This window comes from Saimiri boliviensis, chromosome 7, assembly GCF_048565385.1.
Source record: "Saimiri boliviensis isolate mSaiBol1 chromosome 7, mSaiBol1.pri, whole genome shotgun sequence".
NCBI lineage: Eukaryota > Metazoa > Chordata > Mammalia > Primates > Cebidae > Saimiri > Saimiri boliviensis.
Window position 1 is genome coordinate 34,298,266 of NC_133455.1, and position 26,695 is coordinate 34,324,960.

A 26,695-nucleotide genomic window follows, 5' to 3' on the forward strand; every position below is an offset into this window, starting at 1 on the left:
GCGGTGCCAAGTCTGTGAGGGGGCGCGGTCACCGCCCAGGATTCCCGCAGACGCCCAGGCGGCCACGTCCTGCTTCCCCGGTGAAGAAGCCGTCCGGGGCTTGTCGTGCTCGGGCCTCCAGACATGTCTGACGTGAAGAGCCGGAAGAAGTCGGGGCCCAGGGGAGCCCCTGCTGCGGAGCCCGGGAAGCGGAGCGAGGACAGGAAGAGCCCCGAGGCCCCGGGCGGCGGAGGCGGGGGCTGGGCGGACCCCCGGACGGGCCTGAGTCTGCTGTCGCTGGGGACGTGCCTGGGCCTAGCCTGGTAAGTGGACGCGAGGCTCCCCGGCCGGCCTCCTGCGAGCCCGCTGCTGCCTGGGCTCCCAGCCGGCTCCGCATCCCGACGGAGGCGATCCAGCCCCCCAGACCTGGGCCTTCTGTGCCTCTGTCTCTTCCCCGAAGGCAGGAGACAGCCCGGCCTTGTTTTTCCCTTTCGCGCGTTTCCTGTATCTCGTTTTCTCCCGTACTGGTAGCATGCCCATATCGCTCAGACGGCGTTGAGGCTAAGGTCTGGGAACTAGCCGTTCGTGAAGAGCTGCAGATTCGGCCACACTTTCTGAAGCGCGCGATACGTGTCAGAAGCATTCCTGTTAGAAACCGTTACTTCTTGTCTACTGTGCCCCAGTCCGGGACCCATCTGCCCCATTCTACTTGCCTCATAAATGCCTAATGGAAATATTTGCAACCTTAAAACAGATCATTATGTTGGGAGACCGAGGCAGGTGGATCACTGGAGGTCGGGAGTTCGAGACTAGCCTGGTCAACATGGTGAAACCCCGTCTCTACCAAAAATACGAATAATTAGCCGGGCGTGGTAGTGGGCCCCTGTAGTCCCAGTTACTCCGGAGGCTGAGGCAGGAGAATCGCTTCAACCCGGGAGGCACAGGCTGCAGTGAGCCAAGATTGCACCGCTGCATTCCAGCCTGGGCGACCGAGAGAGACTCCGACTCAGTCTCAAAAAACAAACAACAACAACAAAAAACCCAGATCGTTATGATAACAGCAGAGTTTGGAGGAGACCTCGTATGTTGATCACCGTGCATGCATTGTGAAGTTAAGGTCTTTTACTAAGTTAGCGATAGGTTGAACTTCGATATGGTAAAGCTACAAAACCATAGCACTCGTGTCCACTTTAAACAGTTGCAGTTTTTAAACCAGGTAAATGGCGGTATATTGGTGTCATTAGGAAAAATGAATATTAGAAATAACCTTACAACCAACTTGTGAATTTTATTTTCTGAATTTTTTTGTGGGGGTAGAGAGGGAATAGCACATTTCATTTTAATAAGACTGGCACCTTAATAGAATTTTTCTCCATTTTTCATTTATTTGCAGAGTTATTTAGTAAGGCTATTGTCAGTCTTCCAGAGTGATCGAATTTTAGAAGAGATCCTGGATGTCTAGAACATTTTTGATGCTAGTACATATGGAATTATACTTTACTGGTGACTCATCTGAAATTGTGTATTTTTCAGAGTTAAAAGATGTGTTACGACCAAGCTCAGTGGCTCACACCAGTTATCCCAGCACTTTGGGAGGCCAAGGTGGGCGGATCATGAAGTCAGGAGTTCGAGACCAGCCTGGCCAACATAATGAAATCCCATCTCTACTAAAAATACAAAAATTAGCTAGGCATGGTGGCACAGACCTGTAATCCCAGCTATTCAGGAGGCTAAGGCAGGAGAATCACTCTATCCGGGGAGGTGGAGGTTACCGTGAGCTAAGATTGCACCATTACATTCCAGCCTGGGCAACAGAGCCAGACTCTGTCTCTAAAAAAAATTTCTTTTAAATTTTGTTACAATAAAGTAATTAAATGCTCTCTTCAAAAACGACAGAATTGTCAACTGGCGGTGGCCGCTCCCGCTCATGCCTATAATCCCAGCACTTTGGGACACCAAGGCAGGCAGATCACCTGAGGTCAGTAGTCGGAGACCAGCCTGGCCAACATGGCAAAACCCTGCATCTACTAAAAATACAAAAAAGCCAGGCATGGTGGCACGCTCCTGTTATCCCAGCTACTCAGGAGGCTGAGGCAGGAGAATCGCTTGAACCCAGGAGGCAGAGGTTGCAGTGAGCCAAAATCATGACACTGTTCTCCAGCCTGCACGATGGAGCAAGACTCTTTCTCAGGAAAAAAAAAAAAAAGATAGCATTGTTTATTTTACGAATACGGAATATGTTAATTTTGATCTGAAAGGAATAAATGTACTGAATTTACTGTTTTAAATAAACTGCTCTTATGCCTTTAAAAGGGTGACCTTCTTTAAGTAAATTTAAAAAAAAAACTTTTTGGGCCAGATGTGGTGGCTCATGCCTGTAATCCTAGCACTTTGGGAGGCCGAGGTGGGCTAATCACTTGAGGTCAGGAGTTTAAGACCAGCCTGGCCAACATGGTGAAACCCCATCTCTACCAAAAATACAAAAATTAGCTGGACCTAGTGGCACATACCTGTAATCTCAGCTACTCAGGAGGTTGAGGCAGGAGAATCACTTGAACCCAGGTGGTGGAGGTTGCAGTGAGCCAAGATCTGCCACTGCAATCCTGGGTGACAGAGCGAGACTTGCCTAAATAAATAAACAACCTTTTTTGTACTGAGAAAGTGAGTTACTATCCTGGTTAGCTTTAATAGAAAACTAAATTTTATGGGAATAAAACATCAGGAATTTGCTGTTAGTGATTCTTTACTGCCTGCAGACAATAAAGACCAAAATGTATTACATTCATTAGGGAGATTTCATTTGAGCTATGTGTTTGCAAAATGATAAAACATTGCTATATCAAAAATAATTTTGGGGGCCAGACATAGTGGTTCATGCCTATAATCCCAACACTTTGGGAGACTGAGGTAGGAGAATCGCTTGAGGCCAGGAGTTGGAAACCAGCCTGGGAAACATAGACCATGTCTACAAAAAAAATTTTAAACAGCCAAGTGTGGTGGTGTTCACGCACCTGTAGTCACAGCTACTTGGGAGGCTGAGGTGAAAAGATAGGTTGAGCCTGGGAAGTCGAGGCTGCAGTGACCGATGATTACACCACTCTGCTCCAGCCTGAGAGACAGAGAAAGACCCTGTGTCTCTAAAATATATGTATTATATGTTTTGTTTTTTTTTTTTTTTTTGAGACAGAGTTTCACTCTTGTTACCCAGGCTGGAGTGCAATGGCGCGATCTCGGCTCACTGCAACCTCCGCCTCCTGGGTTCAGGCAATTCTCCTGCCTCAGCCTCCTGAGTAGCTGGGATTACAGGCACACACCACCATACCCAGCTAATTTTTGTATTTTTAGTAGACGGGGTTTTACCATGTTGACCAGGATGATCTCGATCTGTTGACCTCGTGATCCACCCACCTCAGCCTCCCAAAGTGCTGGGATTACAGGCTTGAGCCACCGCGCCCGGCCTGTATTTTATGTATTTTTTAATGGGCACGTTCTACCATTCTTTTTTTTTTTTTTGAGATGGAGTTTCGCTCTTGTTACGCAGGCTGGAGTGCAATGGCACGATCTCGGCTCACTGCAGCCTCCGCCTCCTGGGTTCAGGCAGTTCTCCTGTCTCAGCCTCCTGAGTAGCTGGGATTACAGGCATGCACCACCATGCCCAGCTAACTTTTTTTTTTGTATTTTTAGTAGAGACGGGGTTTCACCATGTTGGCCAGGATGGTCTCCATCTCTTGACCTCGTGATCCACCTGCCTCGGCCTCCCAAAGTGCTGGGATTACAGGCTTGAGCCACTGCGCCCAGCCATTCTACCATTATTATTTAGTTGACAGTTGCTCTTGTGAAATCTTTTGCTGCAAAAATTGAAGCATTTGTACTTTGGTTACTGTTTATAGCAAAATATTTATTCATAGTAAATTTGGGAATAAAAATTTATCACCATAAGGCATTTGTAAATATTTTCCAAATAAAAAGCAAGTGTTTGGCATCTTAAAATACTTAAAAGCTCACTAGAATTTTAACAAAGCCATTGAGATCTTTACCACTAAAACACATAATTCAGCATCTAAAAGTCAGTCCATCAAATCCTTATTAAATGCTTTCTGTACTGACAGGGCCCTGGTGGTTAAAATACAAGTGCATATGTGTGTCTCTCTGTGTACTCTTAAACATTGCTTATCTGTCCTCTCACTCTTCATCTGATTAAGTTGGAGGAAAAAAATCTGAACCCTTTCACTGCCCAAGGAGGATTTCAAGGAATTGCACTATGTCATTGTCTTCAGACCATTTTCTATTTGGAAAGGAAAGAGAAATAATATGTAAGAAACTTAAAAGTGTGTTACTTTAATATTTTCTCCCTGCTAAATAAAGGCTGGGTGCAGCAGTGCCTCCCACCTGTAATCCCAGCACTTTGGGAGGCCAAGTTGAGTGGATCACTTGAGCTCAGGAGTACAAGACCAGCCTGGGCAATGTGGTAGAACCCTGTCTCTACGAAAAATACAAAAAAAAAATAACATGCCTATAGTCCCAGCTACTTGAGGGTGCTGAGGTGGGAGGATCACTTGAGCCCTGGAGTTTGAGGTCTCAGTGAGCTATGATTGAGCCACTGCACTCAGCCTGGGTGACAAAATGAGACCCTATGTCAAGAAAAAAAAAAAAAAAGGCGCGATATATCCTATGGAAAAATTTCAGATAAAAGAATTGAGATTCTGCTTTCAGAAAGTTAAAAAGTTGTGAAATTACTAAACAAGACACAAAACCTGTCACACATCCTTATTTAATTACATGGAAATTTAATCAGCTGGAAATTCCATTGTGAAAATTGTGTTTCTTAAGGATATTTCAACAGATTTTTTTTCATTGCTTTTATAAAAGTTTTTTTATAGTATCTGTTATAATTCTATACAAAAAATCAAAAGCTCTTTAAACAAGTCATATAATTGGTATTTTTTTTGTTGTTATCCAATATAATTTTCTCTATAAATCCTACTGTAAAACCTTGGCTAACTCCATTTCTAGTTCTAGTTTTCTTTCTGTTAGTAGAGTTTTATCTAAAAGACAAGGGTATACTTTAAATGCCCTGCTTCTTAAAAATGGAATATAGTCAAGGTTTTCTTGAAACCTGGGTATTGTGCTAAAAATGAGGCTATAGATTGTATGAAACATAGGGCTAAGTGGATACTGACCCTAATAGTGGCCCTGGAACTTCTTTCCTTGCAGAAGTTCTATAACAACAGCTTCCGTTGGTTATTTGCATCTTTTTCATTAAGCTGAAATAGAGCCAGAGGAAATCCTGAATTTATAAGTCCTCAATCAGCTGTCTACCACCATGTAACCTTCCTAAAGGAACTATACAGAGGCAACACACACCAATAATTACCACCATGCACTGTAGGGAAATGTAAACCATTCATTACCACAGGACCCTAGATAGATCTGTATGAGATCTCTATAGACTGCAATGGCTTATGAAGGAATCAGGAAGATTCCTTTTGTAAGGCCTACACTACACTAAAAGTAGCCTGGGGTCCCTTTTGCCTATGTCTAACTCTTCCACAAGGCTATATGACATGATATGATATGATAGTGAGAAGAGGCCCAAAAACAAGAGTTATTTTTCTTTAGTGATTTATAAGTGGTGTAATCTATCTAATCTATTCCATCCTTCATTTGCCATAAACACAACCCGGTTTATACTTAATGTTCAAAGGCAGACAGGCCTGGGGCTTCTATCAAGTGCAAGTGGGTGGGAACCCTGCTCCTTTATGCAATCACAGGCATATAGGAAGGACAGAAGAGTAGCTGCACAAAGTAGTCCGAAAGAAAGGTAGCCAGACTTGTTGGCAGGCGTCTAATTCCAGCTACCTGGGAGGCTGAGACAGGAGAATCACTTGAACCTGGGAGGCATAGTTTGCAGTGAGCCGAGATCATACCACTGCACTTCAGTCAGGGCAACAGAGTAAGACTCCATCACCAAAAAGAGAAAAGGAAGGGGCCACAGTACTTAAAGGAAATAGCTGATGTGCTATGCTTTATTGTTCCAGGAGCTTTTATGAATAGCAATAACTATTTAGTGTTTACAACAACTCAGCCGGGTGTGGTGACTCACACTTATAATCCCAGCACTTTGGGAGGCCAAGGTGAGAGGATCGCTTGACCCCAGGGAGTCTGAACTGCAGTGAACTATGTTTGCATCACCGTAGACCTCTTCCTCTTCAGCAGCCTTAAAAAAAAAAAAAAAAGAAAGAAAGAAAGAAAGAAAAAAAACATAGCCAGATCTCATTTCTACAAAAAAAATTTTTTTTTAATTAGCCAGTGGTAGTAGTGTTCTTGTGGTCCTAGCTACTCAAGAGATTGGGATGGGAGAATCACTTGAGCCCAGGAGTTCAAGGCTGCAGTGAGGTATGATCAGGCCACTGCACTCCAGCCTAGGTAACAGAATGAGACCCTATTGAAAAACAGACTATTAACCCTACAAAGTATTGGCTGGGTGCTATGGCTAACATCTATAATCCCAACACTTTGGGAAGACAAGGCACGAGTATTTCTTGTCTTAAACCTTGGGGTTCAAGACAAGACTGGGCAACATAGGAAGAACCCCATCTCTATAAAAAATTTAAAAAGTAGCCAGGCATTATGACACATGCCTGTGTTCCCAGCTACTGAGGAGGCTGAGGTGGGAGAATGGATTGGAGCTGGGAGGCTGCAGTGAGCCATGATCATACCACTGCACTCCATCCTGGGAAATAGAGCGAGATCTTGTCAAAAAAATAAAATTAGACCTGGCACAGTGGCTCATGCTTGTAATCCCAACACTTTGGGAGGCCCAGGTGGGCGGATCACTAGGTCAGGAGTTGGAGACCAGCCTGACTAACATGGTAAAACCCCCGTCTCTACTAAAAATACAAAAATTAGCTGGGTGTGGTGGCACACACCTATAGCCTCCAGCTACTTGGGAGGTTGAGGCAAGAGAATTGCTTGAACCCAGGAGGCAGAGGTTGCAGTGAGCCGAGATCATGCCACTGCACTCTAGCCTGGGTGACAGAGCAAGACTCCAACTCAAAAAATAATAATAATAATAATAATATAAGGTATTATCCCCACTTCACAGATGAGGAAACATCAAAGTTATTTAACTTGCCCAAAGTGGTTATACAGCTTAGTAAATGACAGAGCTGAGGTATTCCAGTCACCCACCTAACCAGTATGATTCGTGGCATCCCTTTGATATTAATCCCCAAAGAAAGGCCAAGATCCTAGAAATAGAAATCCCTGAGTCCAGAATTACTTATAGTTCTTTTCTTCCTTCTACTAGAAGGTATACCCTTTAGCAGAACCTAATTGCCTATTTCTTACCCTCAACTAAATGGCAAGACTAGGAATTGCTCTTCTTAGAATATGCCCCTGACTCGGTGGGGGACTAGGGGAGGGATACCATTAGAAATACCTAATGTAGATGATGGGTTGATGGGTCCGGCAAACCACCATGGCACGTGTATATGTATGTAACAAACCTGCACATTCTGCACATGTACCCCAGAACTTGAAGTACCATATTAAAAAAAAGAATATGCCCCGACTCATAAAAAGGAAATGAAGCACCTTACACACTAACATGGATGCCAGTTTGAAAGCTTAGTTTTTCAGAACTGAAGCAGCCTTCTCAGCATATTTTTGACTTCTAGAGAATCAGTCATGTAGGCCAGGTGCAGTGACTTACACCTGTAATCAATCACTTGAACCTAGGCGGTGGAGGTTCCAATGAGCCAAGATCACACCACTGCACTCCAGCCTGGGTGGCAGAGTAAGACCCTATCTCAAAAAAAAAAAAAAAAAGAAAGTCAATTATCTTCTTTAATGTTAAATGAATTAATATTTATGAAGTATTTGGAATAGTTTCTGGCACATGTAAGTGAAAAATTAAATCTATTTTAACTCAGCACTGCACAGACCACTTTTCATCACTAGTGCTAAGTCAGCTTTGTACTTTTTTCTTATATGCACTGTTCATATGTAGCAAGGATGAATTTTTTTTTTTTTTTTTTTTTTGAGAGGGAGTCTCGCTCTGTCACCAGACTGGAGTGCAGTGGCACGATCTTGGCTCACTGCAACCTCTGATTCCCAGGTTCAAGTGGTTCTCCTGCCTCAGCCTCCCAAGTAGCTGGGATTACAGGCACGTACCACCATGCCCAGCTAATTTCTGTATTTCTTTTTTTTTTAGTAGAGGGGGGTTTCACCATGTTGACCAGGATGGTCTCGATCTCCTGACCTTGTGATCTACCTGCCTCAGCCTCCCAACGTGCTGAGATTACAGGCATGAGCTACCATGCCCGGCCGAATTTTTTTTTTTTAATTTTAGTAAGAGGCTAACCATCAAAAAAACCTACTAATTATCATCAGAAATGATATTTCCACTAACATGACACAGGTTTTGTTTAAAGCTTGAATTTGAAAAGAAGTCCTGAGAAAGTTCTTTAATGTATTTTTTGTAGTTAATCAACTTTTATACTAAAGTCTCTTTTATAATAATGATTTCATTCTGAATAAGCTTGCTAATCTATAGTATAGATCTATGGTGGAGTGGAGTATTGGATAATAAAATTAGTCTCTGAAATTAACTGTATTTCTTTTTTTCTTCCTCTTTTTTTTTGTTGGGGGAGGGCAGGAAGGGTCAGGAAGGTGTGGGGAAGGCAACTCTATTTCTTTAGGGTGGACTCTTTCTTAATAGGGTCTCTATCTGCTGGTCTCAGATATCCTATACTCTGGAAGAAAAAAGAAAAAAAAAACTCTTAAAAGCCAGAAATGAAACAGCCAATGAAAAAAGAATTATGTTCACCCTTCCATCTTTTGAGATTTAGGATAATAGTGTTTTCTAATAACCAGAAGCTTTAAAGGTTCCTATTAATTTAAACACAGGAGAAAAGTCAATCTGTATTAATAATGTAACCTGGGATGCCATATGATAGAAATTAACCACCATCATCAAAAGAAATTTGTTTCCTCCAATATTGTAAACATTTGTCTAATTTAACTTTGGACAGTTTTGTAGCTACAGTTAGCCTAATGATGCCATTCATGAATTCAGAGCATTACCACTTTTGCAAGGATGCACAAAGCTCAGATAACTGCACTTACTCTGAAAAGTCTTTCGCCTCTCCAGTAAGCCTTGGGATCTTTAAATGATTGTCTTTCAGTGGAAATTAATTTCACAAAACATGGTCAATCAGTATGGTTCTAAGTTTGACTGTGCACTTAGATTACCTGGGAAGCTGTTGAGTTTCCAACATCCAAGCCACATCCGTAACTAATTAAATTAGAATCTTCATGAGACTCAGACATCAGATTTGTTAAAGCTGCCAGGTGACTAAGAAATATAGCAAAGCTTTTGAATCACTTGTCTGAGGACTGTGATTTAGGGCGATACTTCTCATGGCTCTGCTCCATTGCTTTTTGAAGACTCAATATGCAAAGAATTTCAACTGTTTTTCTCTGCGCTTGAAGAATTGAGTTAAAGTAGACAAAATGGTATTAGGTCCAAGGCAATTCTTTTGTGCTAGCTATTTCAAATCCTGTATAAATAGATGTTGATTTGTTGTTTTAAAGATTGAGGTAACTTTTTATGATTCTACCCGTGGTGAAGAATAAACTCCAATTTTAGAATGACATCTCAAGTACACCTATACAGGTCATGTCGTTGAGTACAACTAATTGTACAATTTATACACTTTGCACTGATCGTGATCTATTGTCACTTCAGCAACAGCTCTTTTCTATTTTTATACCTCTTTTCACACCCCCTGCTATTTTGCAACATCTAATTACTATCACTTCTCTCTTCCTCTCCACTGCTTTTCATCAGTGTACTCTTCCACATTTCAGTTTTAAAATACTTTTTTATACATAAGTCTTGTTTCTCCTACATTTCAGCATAAAGATACCTATTTTCTAGATATTACCCAAATATGGCCTTGTGAAAAACAGTAGAGATCAAAGATCCTATTCTAAATTGTTCACTGTGTCTTCCTCTAAAATATTTCTTGTGCATACATCTATTACAGATATCACACCATCTTATTCCATGAGCTGTGAACTGTGAAAAAGGGCAGTGCTTTACCCATCTTTGCATGAGTTAAATCAGTACCTACCACATGTAAATCTGTCAAAATAAACTGATAAAAGCTGCATTTAGGCCGGGCATGTTGACCTCCACTTGTAATCCCAGCGCTTTTGGAGGCTGAGGTAGGAGGATCACTTGAGGCCAGGAATTCAAGACCACCTTGGGGCCAGGCATGGTGGCTCATGCCTCTAATCCTAGTACTTTAGGAGGCTGAGGCAGGCAGATCACTTGAGGTCAGAAGTATAAAACCAGCCAACATGGTGAAAATCCATTTCTACTAAAAATGTTAAAATATTAGCCAGGCATGGTGGCAGTCACCTATAATCCCAGCTACTTGAGAGGCTGAGGAGGAGAATTGCTTCAACCCAAGAGGCAGAGTTTGCAGTGACCCATGATCATGCCATTGCACTCCAGCCTGGGCAACAAGAGCAAAACTCCATCTCAAAAAAAAAAAAAAAAAGCTAAAGACCACCTTGGGCAACATAGCAATATTGTCTCTCTACAAAGAAAAATAAATTAAACCAGCTTGTCGTCCTAGCTACTTGGGAGGTTAAAGTAGGAGGATCACTTGAGCCCAGGAGTTGAGGGCTGCAGTGAGCTATGATTGTGACACTGCACTCCAACCTGGGTGACAGAGTGAGACCCTGTCTGTGAAAAAGAAAAAAAAATACAACTACCCATACCAGAATTTATATTGTTCTTAACAGAAGTAGGTATAATTATCCTTGAAATTCAGATTTAAATGGATATGAATTGGAGAGTAGTGATTTTTCTTTTCTTTTCTTTTCCAGGTTTGTAGTTCAGCAGTCAGAACAATTTGCAAAGGTGGAAAACCAGTATCAGTTACTGAAATTAGAAGCCAATGAATTCCAAGGACTTCAAAGTAAAATCAGTTTAATTTCAGAAAAGGTAATTATTAACTGGCTTATCTGAGAAGTTTTTCCCATTTTACTTCCCCACTGTCATTTCCTTATCCCAGCTCAGGACTTCTTTCTTCCTGCCTTTTAGACTATTACTGTTTTAACTCTCACTGATCTTCCTACCTCTTGACATTCTCCCTCTGATCCATTTTGACTCAGATTGCATTTTGAAGGACAAGGATTTTTTAATATGACAACTTCTAGTGTTGAAAAAGACCAGTTTGTTCATATTGGCATGATGTTAATTTTCTACTTATGTGCCAGGTATCTAGAGCATTGAAAATATGGTTGATCATGTCTATGGCATTACCATCCTGAACGCGCTCGGTCTCATCTGAAAATATGGTTGATCTTTGGACATAAAATTAGAATATGAATAGCACTTATTGGGAAAAGATCTATCCATTTTTTTTCCTTATTTTCTACTTTTTAAGGATATATGTCTATGCATTTAAGAATGGCTAGCCTAAGCCAGGAGCAGTGGCTCGTGCCTGTAATCCCAGCACTGTGGGAAGCCGAGACAGGCATATCACTTGAGGTCAGGAGTTAAGATACCAGCCTAGCCAACATGCTTATTCTAGTAGTAGTGTGTAGGCTAATTTAGAGAACAAGCAACTGGAAGCAGATATTAGATATTGCTTTTTCTAAAATACTGTCCTTTATCACTGAAGTCTAGGTTGGATCTCCACCTAAATGCTTCCATAGCACTTCCCCTGTCATAGTGCATAAACACTTGTCTTTCTCATCAGTTAAACTAAGCTGCTTAGGGGCAGAAGTGTATCTTGCTCAGTATTATGTCTTCAGCATAATGCTATAAGCATATGATAAATTAATGATCACTTCCAAGCTTTTCTGTAGTCTCTAAAGCTGTTATCTAAGTGTAGACTAAAAGAGGTCTATGACTTGGCCTTCTGTATTCCAGATACAGATTAGGAGGTGTCAGGGGCTTAGCATAATTTACAAATACTTAAAACACTTTACCATTCCATTTGACTTGTCTCACTAAACTGTTTTTTAATTGTTTTTGCTTTTGTATCTGTAAGACCTGATTCTAGTACCTTCTCTGCAAGAAGTTGGTGGAAATTTTTTTTTCGGGCAGAAACCCTTCCAGAACTATAGGATTTAGGAAAGATATAAAATTTTATATAATGTTACAGTTTCTAAAAAGCCAAATAACCATAAAAATGACATCAAAGTTACCACTGGAGTTAAAAAGAGGAAATTGTGATCTATTTCAGGTCCTTTAACATTATTTTTCTCTTGAATATGATTCTATAGAAATGCTCAAATATCTAGGATTATATATTCAGGTGTATTTTTTTAACATAGTGCTGGCCAGGAGTGGTGTAATCCTAGTACTTTAGGAGGCTGAGGCAGGCGGATCACTTGAGGTCAAGAATTCAAGACCAGCCTGGCCAACATGGTGAAACCCCATCTCTACAAAAAATACAAAAATTAGCCAGCCATCGTGGTGCGTATCTGTAATCCCAGCTACCCGGGAGACTGAGGCAGGAGAATCCTTTGAACCTGGGAAGCAGAGGTTGCAGTGAGCTGAGATGGCTTCATACACTCCAGCCTGGGTGATAGAACAAGACTCCATCTCAAAAAAAAAAAAAAAAAAGACACAGGGCTAAGCTTTGTGAAAACTATTGACATAATAAATGTCTTTGTCAGTATGATTCTGATGTACTTGGATATTTTAGACATCTTCAGAATTTTAACTTGGCATGTGTTATACTCCTGTTTGTTAAAGTGTGTTTCTCTAATATGAAAATTATTAAGAAGCCTTGGAAATTGTTTTGTGTTATAAATGCAGCTTGAGACTACCGAAAGCATCCTGCAGGAAGCTACGTCATCCATGTCTTTGATGACCCAGTTTGAGCAGGAAGTATCCAACCTCCAAGATATCATGCATGACGTTCAAAATAATGAAAAGGTGCTTACTCAAAGGATGCAAAGCCTAAATGAGAAATTTCAGAATATTACAGATTTCTGGAAGAGAAGCCTAGAAGAAATGAATGCTAATACAGACATTTTCAAATCAGAAGCAAAACATACACATTCTCAAGTAACTGTCCAAATTAACTCGGCTGAGCAGGAAATAAAACTGCTCACTGAACGGCTAAAAGATTTGGAAGACAGCACACTAAGAAATATTAGAACAGTAAAAAGACAAGAAGAAGAAGATCTCCTGCGAGTAGAGGAGCAGCTAAGCTCTGATACAAAGGCAGTTGAAAAGTTAGAAGAGGAACAGCATGCCCTCTTTGCCAGAGATGAAGATCTGACTAATAAACTTTCCGACTATGAACCCAAAGTTGAAGAATGCAAGACACATTTGCCAACAATTGAAAGTGCTATTCACTCGGTTCTCAGAGTTTCTCAGGATCTGATAGGAACAGAAAAGAAAATGGAAGACTTGACTATGCAGATGTTTAATATGGAAGATGATATGCTGAAAGCAGTGTCTGAAATAATGGAGATGCAGAAAACCCTTGAAGGAATTCAGTATGATAATAGCATATTAAAGATGCAAAATGAACTGGATGTTCTAAAAGAAAGAGTTCACGATTTTATAGCATATTCAAGTACAGGAGAAAAGGGAACTTTAAAAGAATATAATCTAGAAAATAAAGGAATTGGTGGTGATTTTTAAATTCATGACATTTATTCTGATGAACCATATCATTATACATGAATTGATTAGTTCCATGATTTTGAGTTATTTTGATATGCCTCATCTTATCCTACATTATTGGAAAATAAACAAGATGTCCACACAAATGGATTATCCACATAATCGAAGCTTATCTTTTTAAGCACTAAAACTTATGTCATTTTAGCCATTTTAAATAGAAATAGTTCTTTACAAATATTTCTCTACTTTTAAAACAAGATACTTATTATTTTTAATGTTTTTTTTTTTGAGACGGAGTTTCGCTCTTGTTACCCAGGCTGGAGTGCAATGGCGCGATCTCGGCTCACCACAACCTCCGCCTCCTGGGTTCAGGCAATTCTCCTGCCTCAGCCTCCTGAGTAGCTGGGATTACAGGCACGTGCCACCATGCCCAGCTAATTTTTTGTATTTTTAGTAGAGATGGGGTTTCACCATGTTGACCGGGATGGTCTTGACTTGACCTCGTGATCCACCCGCCTCGGCCTCCCAAAGTGCTGGGATTACAGGCGTGAGCCACCGCACCCGGCTTTAATGTTTTTTAAAGAATTAGTGGACATCATTATTAATTTCACCTATTATATTGGACCCACATATATTGATGTCTTCAGGGGCTAATGGGGAGTATTTACTGCTTCACTAAATGGCCCCAGTTTGCCGTTTTTCAAACCTATGTCTCATACCTTTTCTGTCACCTGATCTTGCTGTCAGGTTAGTTGATAATCTGCCTGCCTCAGCCAGTTCTTCACTTTCTTATGTAATTCACTGCAGGTTAAGAATCCAGACAACCAAGTTCATAGGAATTTTGTGTAAAATAAAAGATAACATGCCTGAGGGAGAGCCTGGTGCCTTTGCTATGAATTAATATGCACTTTCTGAAAACTATGAAGCCTGGGAAACATTTTAGTTTTTGTTAAGGTTCCAAACTGTGTTACACATACTTGTAAGACTTTTAAAATCAGAGTAAGTATGTTCTTACATAAGGTCTTTCTTATGAATTATGTGTATATAAATCTTTGAAATGTCTTTATATACCTGAGTTTTAAGTTCTAACTGTGTTAGACATGAGTTTGCTAGATCCATGATCTCTAGATAATCTACTTAAAATAAAAATAAATAAGCCTGTGGCCTGTTTTAAGGAGGGAAAAGTAACTTAACTGTGATAACGAGTTACGCTAATAACTATGGGAGTTAAAATCAAGTCATTTTAAAGATTTCCCAAACCACACCACTAAACTTGTTTACAAATTGATTTTATCTTATTTGAAATCATATAATGTAGTCAACTGCATGTGAAAGTTTGTTCTTGTTTGTTTTTGTCAATAATCTTACCAGTTTTATAATGCAGTTTCAGTGAAATTAAACACACAAAGAACTTGAAAGCAGTCAGTTACAAAAAGGTAGTTGTGGTCAAGTAGTTTTAATATGTAAATATGCAAGTTTTTGGAGAACCCCCAAACTCGGTCTGCATTGGAGTTAGGAGGGCCAGTGGTAGACAGCCGTGAGTCATAAAAATAAGCCTGAAGAGTTCTATTATTAAGGGGCACAGCATTAATTTTTGCAGTCTTAACATTATACTTACTGACTTCTGAATGTCTCTTCTTTGTGTGCACTGACAAAACTCCTATTTGTTTACTTTTATTTTCATACTAATAAAATAGATGGTAAAGTTAGCTGGAACTTTGTTTTAACCTCCATCCTGTCAAGGCAGACGTGACCTCTTACACTCTTCATGTTTAAATATTATTTCTTACCTATCACCACATTTAATGAACTTGTATCTTTTAAATTATTATGAACTTATATATAACACGGTAATGGTTACTGAAAGTAAATGGAAGCAAGGTGGCCACTGCTTCATAATGACACAGGGAAAGAAAAACCACTCGTGCAAGTACAACATGAGAAAACTATTAATGTATATATGTGTGTGTGTATAGACATAGATATATACTGTATTTAGGAAGAGGTTTTCCTATTAAGCAATTTTTTCTTTTTTGAGACGGAGTTTCACTCTTGTTACCCAGGCTGGAGTGCAATGGCGCGATCTCGGCTCCCAGCAACCTCCGCCTCCTGGGTTCAGGCAATTCTCCTGCTTCAGCCTCCTGAGTAGCTGGGATTACAGGCACGCACCACCATGCTCAGCTAATTTTTGTATTTTTAGTAGAGACGGGGTTTCACCATGTTGACCACGTTGGTCTCGATCTCTTGACCTCGTGATACACCCGCCTTGGCCTCCCAAAGTGCTCGGATTACAGGCATGAGCCACCGTGCCTGGCCAAGAAATTTTTATTAGAGAGATTTAGATGTACTTAATTTGTCTTTCACTGTTTCATCCATTCATTTATTTAGCCAGTGCTTAAAATTTCAAAAAACTTTTCTGTGTATTAAATATTAAATTACATTGTTAGTCTTTTCTTCAGGGAAAATTATCAATATCCTAAAACACATTTTTGTATCTTGGTAACTGATAATAAATTTTATATCAATTTCTTATAAAGCGGCCAGGCACAGTGCCTCGTACCTATAATCTCAACATTTTGGAAGACTGAGGCAAAATGGCTTGACCCCAGGAGTTTGAGACAGCCTGGGTAACACAGTAAGACCTCTCATCCCTATGAAAAAAAAAAATGTGTAAGGAGGAGTGCGACCAGGCACAATGGCTTACTCCTGTAATTCCAATACTTTGGGAAGCTGAGGTAGGAGGATCGCTTGAGCTCAGGAGTTCAAGACCAGCCTGGACCACATGGCAAGACCTCATGTCTACTAAAAGTCAAAAAAAGCACATGCCTGTAGTTCTAGCTGTGAAGGAGGCTGAGCCCAGGTGTTCAAGGTTGCAGTGACCTGCACGACTATGTTCCAGCATGGGTAACAGAGCAAGACCCTATCTCAAAAGCGTAAGAGTACTGGATCAACTCATGGTGGCTCATGCCTATAATCCCAGCACTTTGGGAGGCCAAGGTGGGTGGATCACCTGAGGTCAGGAGTTCAGGAGCAGCCTGACCAATATTATGAAACCCCATCTCTGCTAAAAATACAAAAATTAGCTGGGCATGGTGGTGGGCACCTGTAATCCCAGCTACTTGGGAGGCTGAGGCAGGAGAATTGCTTGAACCAGGGAGGCGGAGGTTGCAGTGAGCTGAAATCATCCCATTGTAGTACAGCCTCAACAGCGAGTGAAACTCCATCTCAAAACAAAAAAAAGAGTACTGGATCAATTTTTTTAATGTAACATGAATAAATCACTTTTTTTTTTTTTTTTTTTTTTTGAGACGGAGTTTCGCTCGTTACCCAGGCTGGAGTGCAATGGCGAGATCTCGACTCACCGCAACCTCCACCTCCTGGGTTCAGGCAATTCTCCTGCCTCAGGCTCCTGAGTAGCTGGGATTACAGGCACGCGCCACCATGCCCAGCTAATTTTTTGTAATTTTAGTAGAGACGGGGTTTCACCATGTTGACCAGGATGGTCTCGATCTCTTGACCTCATGATCCACCCGCCTCGGCCTCCCAAAGTGCTGGGATTACAGGCTTGAGCCACCGCGCCCGGCCTATGAATAAATCACTTTTACAATACAAGCATCTAATTGTTTTTAAACTTTTGAACATACAATATTAAAATATAGTAATATTGCCTTAAATTTTGCTTAATGATTGGAAACTATTAACTAAGTGTACTTGTATATTTTACAACTAAAAATGTTGACTTATTAGCCTATATGGCATCATTGAAAAACCCATAAGATGCAAAATTAGTATTACTATTTTTTTGTTGTTTGAGGTGAAGCCTTGCTCTGTCACCCAGGCTGGAGTGCAATAACATGATCTCGGCTCACTGCAACCTCTGCTTCCTGGGTTCAAGCAATTGTCCTGCCTCAGCCTCCCAAGTAATTGGCATTACAGGCACACACAGCCACGCCCAGCTAATTTTTTGGTATTTTAGTAGAGACGGGGTTTCATTGTGTTGCCCAGGCTGGTCTCAAACTCCTGAGCTCAGGCAATCCACCTGCCTCTGTCTCCCACAGTGCTGGGATTACAGGCATGAGCCATCTCACCAGCCAGTAGTAGTATTTTTTATCTCAACCTAATTGTAGACTTTTGTATGAATTTATAATCTTACTGAAACTTTGATATGATATCATTACATAATAAAGATGCTGAAAATTTACCAAACTCAGAAAAAAAAAACATTCCTTATAGACTTATTTTATATTTGCTTATTTATAGACTTATTTCATATTTGCTTATTTATAGACTTATTTCATATTTGCAGACAAAAGCTCTGCAAATTTTCCTAGCATCTGGTCATTTCAATTTATAAGCTATCGATTAATTAATTTTGAGACAGGATCTCACTCTGTCACCCAAGCTGGAGTGTGGTGGTGTGATCACAGTTCACTGCAACTTCAGCATCCTAGGCCCAAGTGATCCTCCCATCTTAGCTCCTCAGATTGCTGGGACTACAGGTGCACACCACCATGCCCAGCTAATTTTATTTTTTTGTAGAAATGGAGTCTCATTATGTTGCCCAAGCTGGTCTCAAACTCCTGGGCTGAAGCAGTTCTCCCACCTCGACCTCCCAAAGTGCTGGGATTAGAGGCATAAGCCACCACACCCAGCCTATAAACTATATACAAATCAAACTATTTCACCCCAGCTTTACACAGCAGGAGAGGAGAAAACACATTTTAGCACCTGTTAAAATGATATACCTACATGTATGTCAAGCATTTCTAGGAAATTTACATTCATCATCTTTTTTTTTTTTTTTTTTTTTGAGTTGGAGCCTCCCTCTGTCACCTAGGCTGGAGTGCAATAGTACGATCTTCAGCTCATGCATCCTCTGCCTCCCAGGTTCAAGCAATTCTCCTGCCTCAGCCTCTCAAGTAGCTGGGATTACAGGCACCTGCCACCAGGCCTCGCTAATTTTTATATTTTTAGTAGAGATGGAGTTTCACCATACTGGCCAGACTGGTCTCTTGGCCAGGCTGGTCTCAAACTACTGACCTCGTGATTCGCCTGCCTTGGACTCCCAAAGTGCTGGGATTACACGCATAAGCCACCTCGCACAGCTCATCATCATCATTTTAACAGCTGTATGTATTTATTACCTACATTGTGCCAGTTATTAGCACTAATTCTTACTACACCTTTGCTAGCTATTAGACCCATTTACAAATAAGGAAATGGAGACTTAGAAACATTAGGAAACTTGCAGTCACACTGTAGACCTAGGTCTGTTCAATTCCAGAGGCCAAGGACCTCTCACTACACCATGGGGCCTGCTACTATTCAACCAGGGAGGAAAAATCACAACAAATCTGCTGTTAGTAGAACTATCTTGATAACTCAAAAGAAATAATTCAGTCAAATGTGTTCTCTACCATGTTGCCATTAAACTAGACTCCTAAGTCCCTCAAAAGCTATAGCTTTGCTCTAAAATCGTTTGGCCCTTGAGCATAAGAAGCAATCAACAGGCCAGGCACGGTGGTTCATGTCTGTAATCCCAACACTTTGGGAGGCCAAGGCAGGCAGATCACCTGAGGTCAGGAGTTTGAGACCAGCCTGACCAACATGGAGAAACCCTGTCTCTACTAAAAATACAAAATTAACCGGGTGTGGTGGTGCATACCTGTAATCCCAGCTACTTGGGAGGCTAAGACAGGAAAATCACTTGAACCCAGGAGGCAGAGGCTGTGGTGAGACAAGATCGCGCCATTGCACTCCAGCCTGGGAAATGAGTGAAACTATATGTCAAAAAAAAAAAAAAAAGGAATTGATAAATGAATAAATGTTGAAGAAGAGGAGAAAGCGATGCTAAATAGTCCTAAGCTAGACTCCTCTAATTTATTCATAGGTTTTGCCACTGCATATTCTGGGCACTTTATTTTAGGGCTTAGTTTTAAATAGTAAAGGCTCTCATTATTATATACCAATAATCTCTAAGATCCCTTCTGGCTTTAAGTGGTTTTATTTACTTATTTACCCTTTTTTAAAATATATTTTTAAAAAAGTAGAGATGGAGGAGTGTCTCTCTATGTTGCCCAGGATGGTCTCAAACTCCTGACTCCAAGGGATCCTCCTTCCTTGGCCTCCCAAAGTGCTGGGATAACAGGTGTGAGCCACTGCGCCTGATCCAAATGGTTTTAAATTATATAGATCAATAAAATTTTCAGGTCCTTTAATAGAAGTTAAAGATCCTGGCCGGATGCAGTAGCTGAAGCATGTAATTACAGCACTTTGGGAGGCCAAGGTAGGCAGATCACGAGGTCAGGACCGTCCTGGCCAACATGGTGAAACTCCGTCTCTGCTAAAAATACAAAAATTAGCCGGGTATGGTGGCAGCCACTTGTAACCCCAGCTACTCAGGGGGCTGAGGCAGGAAAATCACTTGAACCTGGGAGGCAGAGGTTACAGTGAGCCAAGATGGCACCACTGCACTCCAGCCTGGCCACTGAGTGAGAGACTTTGTCTCAAAAAAAACCCTTTAGCAAGTTTTTGGAAGGCAGATTGGAACCAGAAATCATAGTCTTGAACCATGTTGCTGTGCTTGTAGATCCGGACAATATTTAACATTACAGGGCAGCATCTAAGCCTAGTACCTGGAATATACTATAGGAATTTAATAAATATTCAAGCTGGGCACGGTGGCTTATGCCTGTAATCCCAGCACTTTGGGAGGTTGAGGTGGGCAGATCACTTGAGGTCAGGAGTTGGCAACATGGTGAAAGGCCCATCTCTACTAAAAAAAAGAAAAAGAAAAAAAGGAAAGAAAAATTAGCTGGGTGTGGTGATGCATGTTTGTAATCCCAGCTACTTGGGAGGCTGAGGCCCCGGAGAATTGCTTGAACTCTGGTAACAGAGGTTGCAGTGAGCCAAGATTGTGCCACTGCACTCCAGCCTGTGCAATACAGCAAGACTCTATCTGAAAAAATAATACTAAAATAAATATTCAAATCACTAATGTACTTTTTTTTTTTTTTTTTTTTTGGTCTGAGAAAGAGTCTGGTTCTGTCACCCATACTGGAGTGGCATGATCTCAGCTCACTGCAACCTCTGCCTCCCAGACTCAAGTTACCCTCTCAGCTTAGCCTGGCTATTTTTGTATATTTTGTAGAGACAGGGTTTCACCACATTGTCCAAACTGGGCTTGAACTCCTGAGCTCACGTGATCCACCCACCTCACCTCACAAAGTACTAGAATTACAGGCATGAGCCACCATCCCCGGCCTTCACTGATGTGCTCTTTTCAGCTACTGATAGACTCTTAACTCATCTATCCATCCTAGGCAAATAGGTTAGCCAAGCATATTAGCCAGGTGTGGTGGCACATGCCTATAGTCCCAGCTACTCAGAAGTCTGAGGCAGGAGAATCGCTTGGAGGCAGAGGTTGCAGTGAGCTGAGATCTCACCACTGCACTGTAGCCTAGTGACAGAGCAAGACTGCGTCTCAAAAAAAAAAAAAAAAAAAAAAAAAAAGACTGATGGAACAGAATAAAGAGCCCAGAAATACATCTGCAAGTATATGTTCAAATGATTTTCAGCCAAGGTGCCAAGAACACACAATGGGGAAAGGACATCTCTTTAATAATTCTGTTGAGAATACTGGATATCCTATGCAGAAGAATGAAACTGGGCCCTTGTGTCAAACTATATACAAAAATCAGTTCAAAATAAGTTAAAGACTTAAATGTAATACCAGAAAATGAAAACTACTAGAAGAAAACATGAGGAAAAAGCTTCCTGACATTAGTCTTGGCAAAGATTTTTTTGGATAGAACCCCAAAAGCACAAGCAACAAAAGCAAAAATAGATAAATAGGATTGCATCAAACTAAAAATCGTCTGTACAGAAAAGGAAACAATCAACAGAGTGAAAAGACAGCCTATAGAATGGGAGAAAATACTCATGAACCATAAATATGAGAATGGCTTAATATACAAAATACATAAGGAACTCAAGCAACTCAATATCAAGAAAACAAATAAACCAAGGCCGGGCGCGGTGGCTCAAGCCTATAATCCCAGCACTCTGGGAGGCCGAGGTGGGTGGATCACGAGGTCAAGAGATCGAGACCATCCTGGTCAACATGGTGAAACCCCGTCTCTACTAAAAAAATACAAAAAATTAGCTGGGCATGGTGGCGCGTGCCTGTAATCCCAGCTACTCAGGAGGCTGAGGCAGGAGAATTGCCTGAACCCAGGAGGCGGAGGTTGCAGTGAGCCAAGATCGCGCCATTGCACTCCAGCCTGGGTAACAAGAGCGAAACTCCGTCTCAAAAAAAAAGAAAAAAGAAAAAGAAAAAAAGAAAATAACCCAATTAAACAATAGGCTATGGAAATGAATAGACATTTCTCAAAAGAAGACATAGTAATGGCCAACAGGTATATGAAAAAATGCTCAACATCGCTAATTCTCAGGGAAAGGAAAAATTAAAACACAATGAGATATCAATTCACACCTATTAGAATATATACTATAAAAAGCCAAAAGATAAATGCCGGTGAGAATGTGGAGAAAAGGGAACCATTGTACGCTGTGGGTGGCAATGTATAGCCATTATGGAAAACGGTATGGAGGTTTCTAAAAAAAAAAATCAGTAAAAATAATAATCATATGATCCAGCAATCCCACTTCTGGATATGTATCCAAAAGAGATGAATCAATATGTCAAGGAATTATCTGTATTCCCACGTTCATTGCAGAGTTAGTCCCAGTAGCCAAGCTATGTAGAATCATTCTAAGTGTCAATCAACAGATGAATGGATAAGTAACACAGGCAAGCGCACACAGGCACACACAATGGAATGTTGTTCTGCCTTTAAAAAGAGGGAAATCCTGTTATTTGCGACTACATAGATAAACCTAAAGGATATTATGCTAAGTGAAATGAACCAGGCACAGAAAGATAAATACTACATGATCTCAATTATATATGCAATCTAAAAGAGTCAGACTTACAAAAGTACAGAGTAGAATGGTGGTTACAAGGGACTAGAGGGGACAGTTAGGGCAATAGAGAGATGTTGATCAAAGAATACAAAGTTTCAGTTCAACAAGATGAATAGGCCAGGCGCAGTGGCTCATACTTGTAATCCCAGCACTTTGGGAGGCCCAGGCAGGCAGATCACAAGGTCTGGAGTTCAAGACCAGCCTGGTCAACATAGTGAAACCCTGTCTCTACTAAAAATACAAAAATTAACCAGGCATGGTGGCATGCGCTTATAATCCCAACTACTCCGGAGGCTGAGGCGGGAGAATCACTTGAACCCGGGAGGCAGAGGTTTCAGTGAGCTGAGACTGCACCATTGCACTCCAGCCTGGGTGACAGAGTGAGCTCCATCTAAAAAAAAAAAAAAAAAAAAAAAAACAGAATAAGTTCTGGAGAGCTACTGTATAGCATGATGATTATAGATAATAATGATATATACTGGAAAATTGCTAAGAGACTGGATGCAATGGCTCACTCCTGATGATCTTAGCACTTTGGGAGGCCAAGACCGGTGAATCACGTGAGATCAAGACCTTCAGACCACCCTGGCCAACATAGTGAAAACCTATATCCACTAAAAATAGGAAAATTAGCCAGGCATGGTGGTGCACAAATGTGATACCATGTATTCGGGCGACTGCGGCAGGAGAATCACTTGAACCCAGGAGGTAGAGGTTGCAGTCAGCTGACATGGGGCCATTACATTCCAGCCTGGGTGGCAGAGTGAGATTTCCATCTCCAAAAAAAAAAAGAGAAAGAATTTCTAGGAGAGTAGATCTTAAATATTCTTACTACAAAAAAAAAAAAAAAATGTGAGGGGACAGATATGTTCATTAGCCTGATTTAATCATTTCACAATATGTGTGTATATATGTATATCAAAACATTACATTGTACACAATAAATAAATACATTTTAATTTGTCAATTATACCTTAATAAAGCTGAAATAAAAAAGAAGTTTTGTTACCTTGTCTTACCCTGCAAAGCTCCATTGAAAGAAACTTTTTTTTTTTTTTTTTGAGACGGAGTTTCGCTCTTGTTACCCAGACTGGAGTACAATGGCGCAATCTCGGCTCACCGCAACCTCCGCCTCCTGGGTTCAGGCAATTCTCCTGCCTCAGCCTCCTGAGTAGCTGGGATTACAGGCACGTGCCACCATGCCCAGCTAATTTTTTTGTATTTTTAGTAGAGACGGGGTTTCACCATGTTGACCAGGATGGTCTTGATCTCTTGACCTCGTGATCCACCCGCCTCGGCCTCCCAAAGTGCTGGGATTACAGGCTTGAGCCACCAAGCCCAGCCGGAAGAAACTTTTTTTTCTCTTCTTCAGCAACTGAAAAAATACATCACTGTCTCATGTAGCTCATTTTATTACTGTACAGAGGATCAATTGTGAAAATAATGCAACGTAAAAATGTTAATTTTCAGTAACATTTCACAAAATTTTCTCAAATGTTTTCCTACTTATTCATTAGTATTTCACTTATATTGTTCTAAAGTCTCTTACTTTTTTTTTTTCCTTTTTTTTTGAGACGGAGTTTTGCTCTTGTTACACCCAGGCTGGAGTGCAATGGTGCGATCTCGGCTCACTGCAACCTCCACCTCCTGGGTTCAAGCAATTCTCCTGCCTCAGCCTCCCGAGTAGCTGGGACTACAGGCGTGCACCATCATGCCCAGCTAATTTTTTTGTATTTTAGTAGAGACAGGGTTTCACCATGTTGAAGAGGATGGTCTTGATCTCTTGACCTCGTGATCCACCCGCCTCGGCCTCCCAAAGTGCTGGGATTACAGGCGTGAGCCACCGCGCCCGGCCCGTCTCTTACTTTTGAAGCCATCTTTTACCATATGCTTTCCAGAAGAATGGTAAAATTGTAGTTACAAAGTAACATAAGACAGGGCATGGTGGCTCATGCCTGTAATTCCAGATATGGATTTGGGAGGCCAAGGCATGCAGATCACCAGAGGTAAGGAGTTTGAGACCAGCCTGTCCAAGATGGTGAAGCCCTGTCGCTATTAAAAATACAAAAAAAAAAAAAAAAAAAAAAATTAGCTGGGCCTGGTGATGCACACCTGTAGTCCCAGCTACTCAGGAGGCTGAGGCAGGAGAATCACTTGAACTCAGGAGGTGGAGGTTGCAGTGAGCTGAGGTCAAGCCACTGCACTCCATCCTGGGTGACATAGCAAACCTTCATCTCAAAAAAAAAAAAAAGCCACAAAATGTAAGATGAAATTTAAATGCTAAGCTTCTAATACATTTAATCATTGTGATATTATATTTTCTTATAGTGGCAGAAATCTGAAGCTATCATGGAACAGCTGAAGTCTTTTCAAATAATTGCTCATCTAAAGCATCTACAGGAAGAAATTAATGAGGTAAAAACTTGGTTCAACGGGATAACTGAAAAACAGGATATACTGAACAACAATCTGACAGTGCTTTCTCAAGACATTACAAAAGTAGAACAAAGTACAACTTCCATGACAAAAGATGTCGGTCTCAAGATTACAACTGTAAAAACAGATATGCGACGAATTTCAGGTTTAGTAACTGACGTAATATCATTGACAGATTCTGTGCAAGAACTAGAAACTAAAATAGAAAAAGTAGAAACAAGTACAGTAAAAAATATTGGTGATCTTCTTTCAAGTAGCATTGATCGAACAGCAATGCTCCGAAGGGTAGCATCTGAAAATTCACAAAGAATTAACTCTGTTAAGAAGACACTAACTGAGCTAAAGAGTGACTTCAACAAACATACAGATAGATTTCTAAGGTTAGAAAGTGACAGAGCCAAAGTTCTGAAGACAGTAACTTTTGCAAATGATCTAAAACCAAAGGTGTATAATCTAAAGAAGGACTTTGCTCGTTTAGAACCATTAGTAAATGATTTAACCCTACGAATTGGGAGATTGGTTACCGACTTACTGCAAAGAGGGAAAGAAATTGCTTTCTTAAATGAAAAAATATCTAATTTAACAATAGTCCAAGCTGAGATTAAGGATATTAAAGATGAAATTGCACACATTTCAGATATGCATTAGTTTGACATTATGGTTTGATGATTCCCATGGAAAAAAGAAAAAAAATAAAAAAATAAAATTAAACAAAAATAAAAAAGAATTAGTTTGACATTACTGAGATTAGACTAAGGTAATTTTTTTAATGGGACCTCTCTTGTTATAAGAAGACTGGTAATCAGAAATAATGGTATTTTGGAGTAAAAGTCATTTTGTATTTAATCCTATTTTGTACAGCAAAAATAAAACTTTTAAACAGGTTAATTTTCCAAAATAAATATGCTAAAACCTATTTTTGCAACTTTATGTAGCAAGAACTTTATCCATCCTCCTGACATGCATGTTGTTACACGCAGACACACACACACACACACACACACACATGAGGAGAGGCAGAATCTGCTGATAGCACTGGGAAATCTTGAAGGGGCAGAATCTGAATCCCTTCCCCTAGGGAGCCCAGCATGTGTGGTTGGGGACCTAACTGAAGAACTACCCCTCAGGGGACAGGGTTGCAACATTCATTATCCAATTAGAGGAAGAGAAACTAGAAAAGTCACAGCCAGTGAGCTGCAGGGAAATAAAAAGTACACCTTTCTGAGTCTTTCATGGCTTTAGGAAACAGGGAAAGGAACAATAGTGTCTTGGTCTGTTTGGGCTATTACTTAACAGAATATAGCAAGAAATTTAGATAGCCTATAAATAACAAATTTATTTCTCACTATTCTAAGAGGCTGGAAAGTCTGAGATCAGGGTGCTGGCAGATTTGGTGTCTGGTGTGGGCCCACCTCTTAGTTCATAGATAGCACTTTCTAGCTGTGTTCTCATATGGTAGAAAGGGCAAGCAGCTCTCTGGGACCTCTTTTATAGGGGCACTAATCCTGTTGATGAAGACTCCTACCTTATGACCTAATCACCTCCCAAATGTCTCACCTTGGATTTCAACCTTTGAATTTTGGGGAGACACATTCAGGTCACAGCAAGTAGGTTACTTAAAAGGGATTG

The 26,695-nt window shown here is 40.7% G+C and overlaps 1 protein-coding gene across 2 annotated transcripts; it reads left to right on the forward strand.

Annotated features, from left to right (window-relative positions):
• Window positions 1–22: 22 nt before the first annotated feature.
• On the forward strand, window positions 23–25,982 carry IKBIP (IKBKB interacting protein). Of its 2 annotated transcripts, none has more exons than XM_010340189.2 (3): window positions 23–302; window positions 10,882–10,999; window positions 24,959–25,982. In XM_010340189.2, exons 1-3 carry the CDS (start codon window positions 124–126, stop codon window positions 25,712–25,714), a joined length of 1,053 nt encoding a protein of 350 aa, XP_010338491.1. In that variant the 5' UTR covers window positions 23–123; the 3' UTR covers window positions 25,715–25,982. The 2 variants fall into 2 exon arrangements, with proteins under 2 accessions (XP_010338491.1, XP_003929642.1); XM_003929593.4 differs by lacking the exon at window positions 24,959–25,982 and adding an exon at window positions 12,827–15,354 and having other exon boundaries at window positions 27–302.
• Window positions 25,983–26,695: the final 713 nt, after the last annotated feature.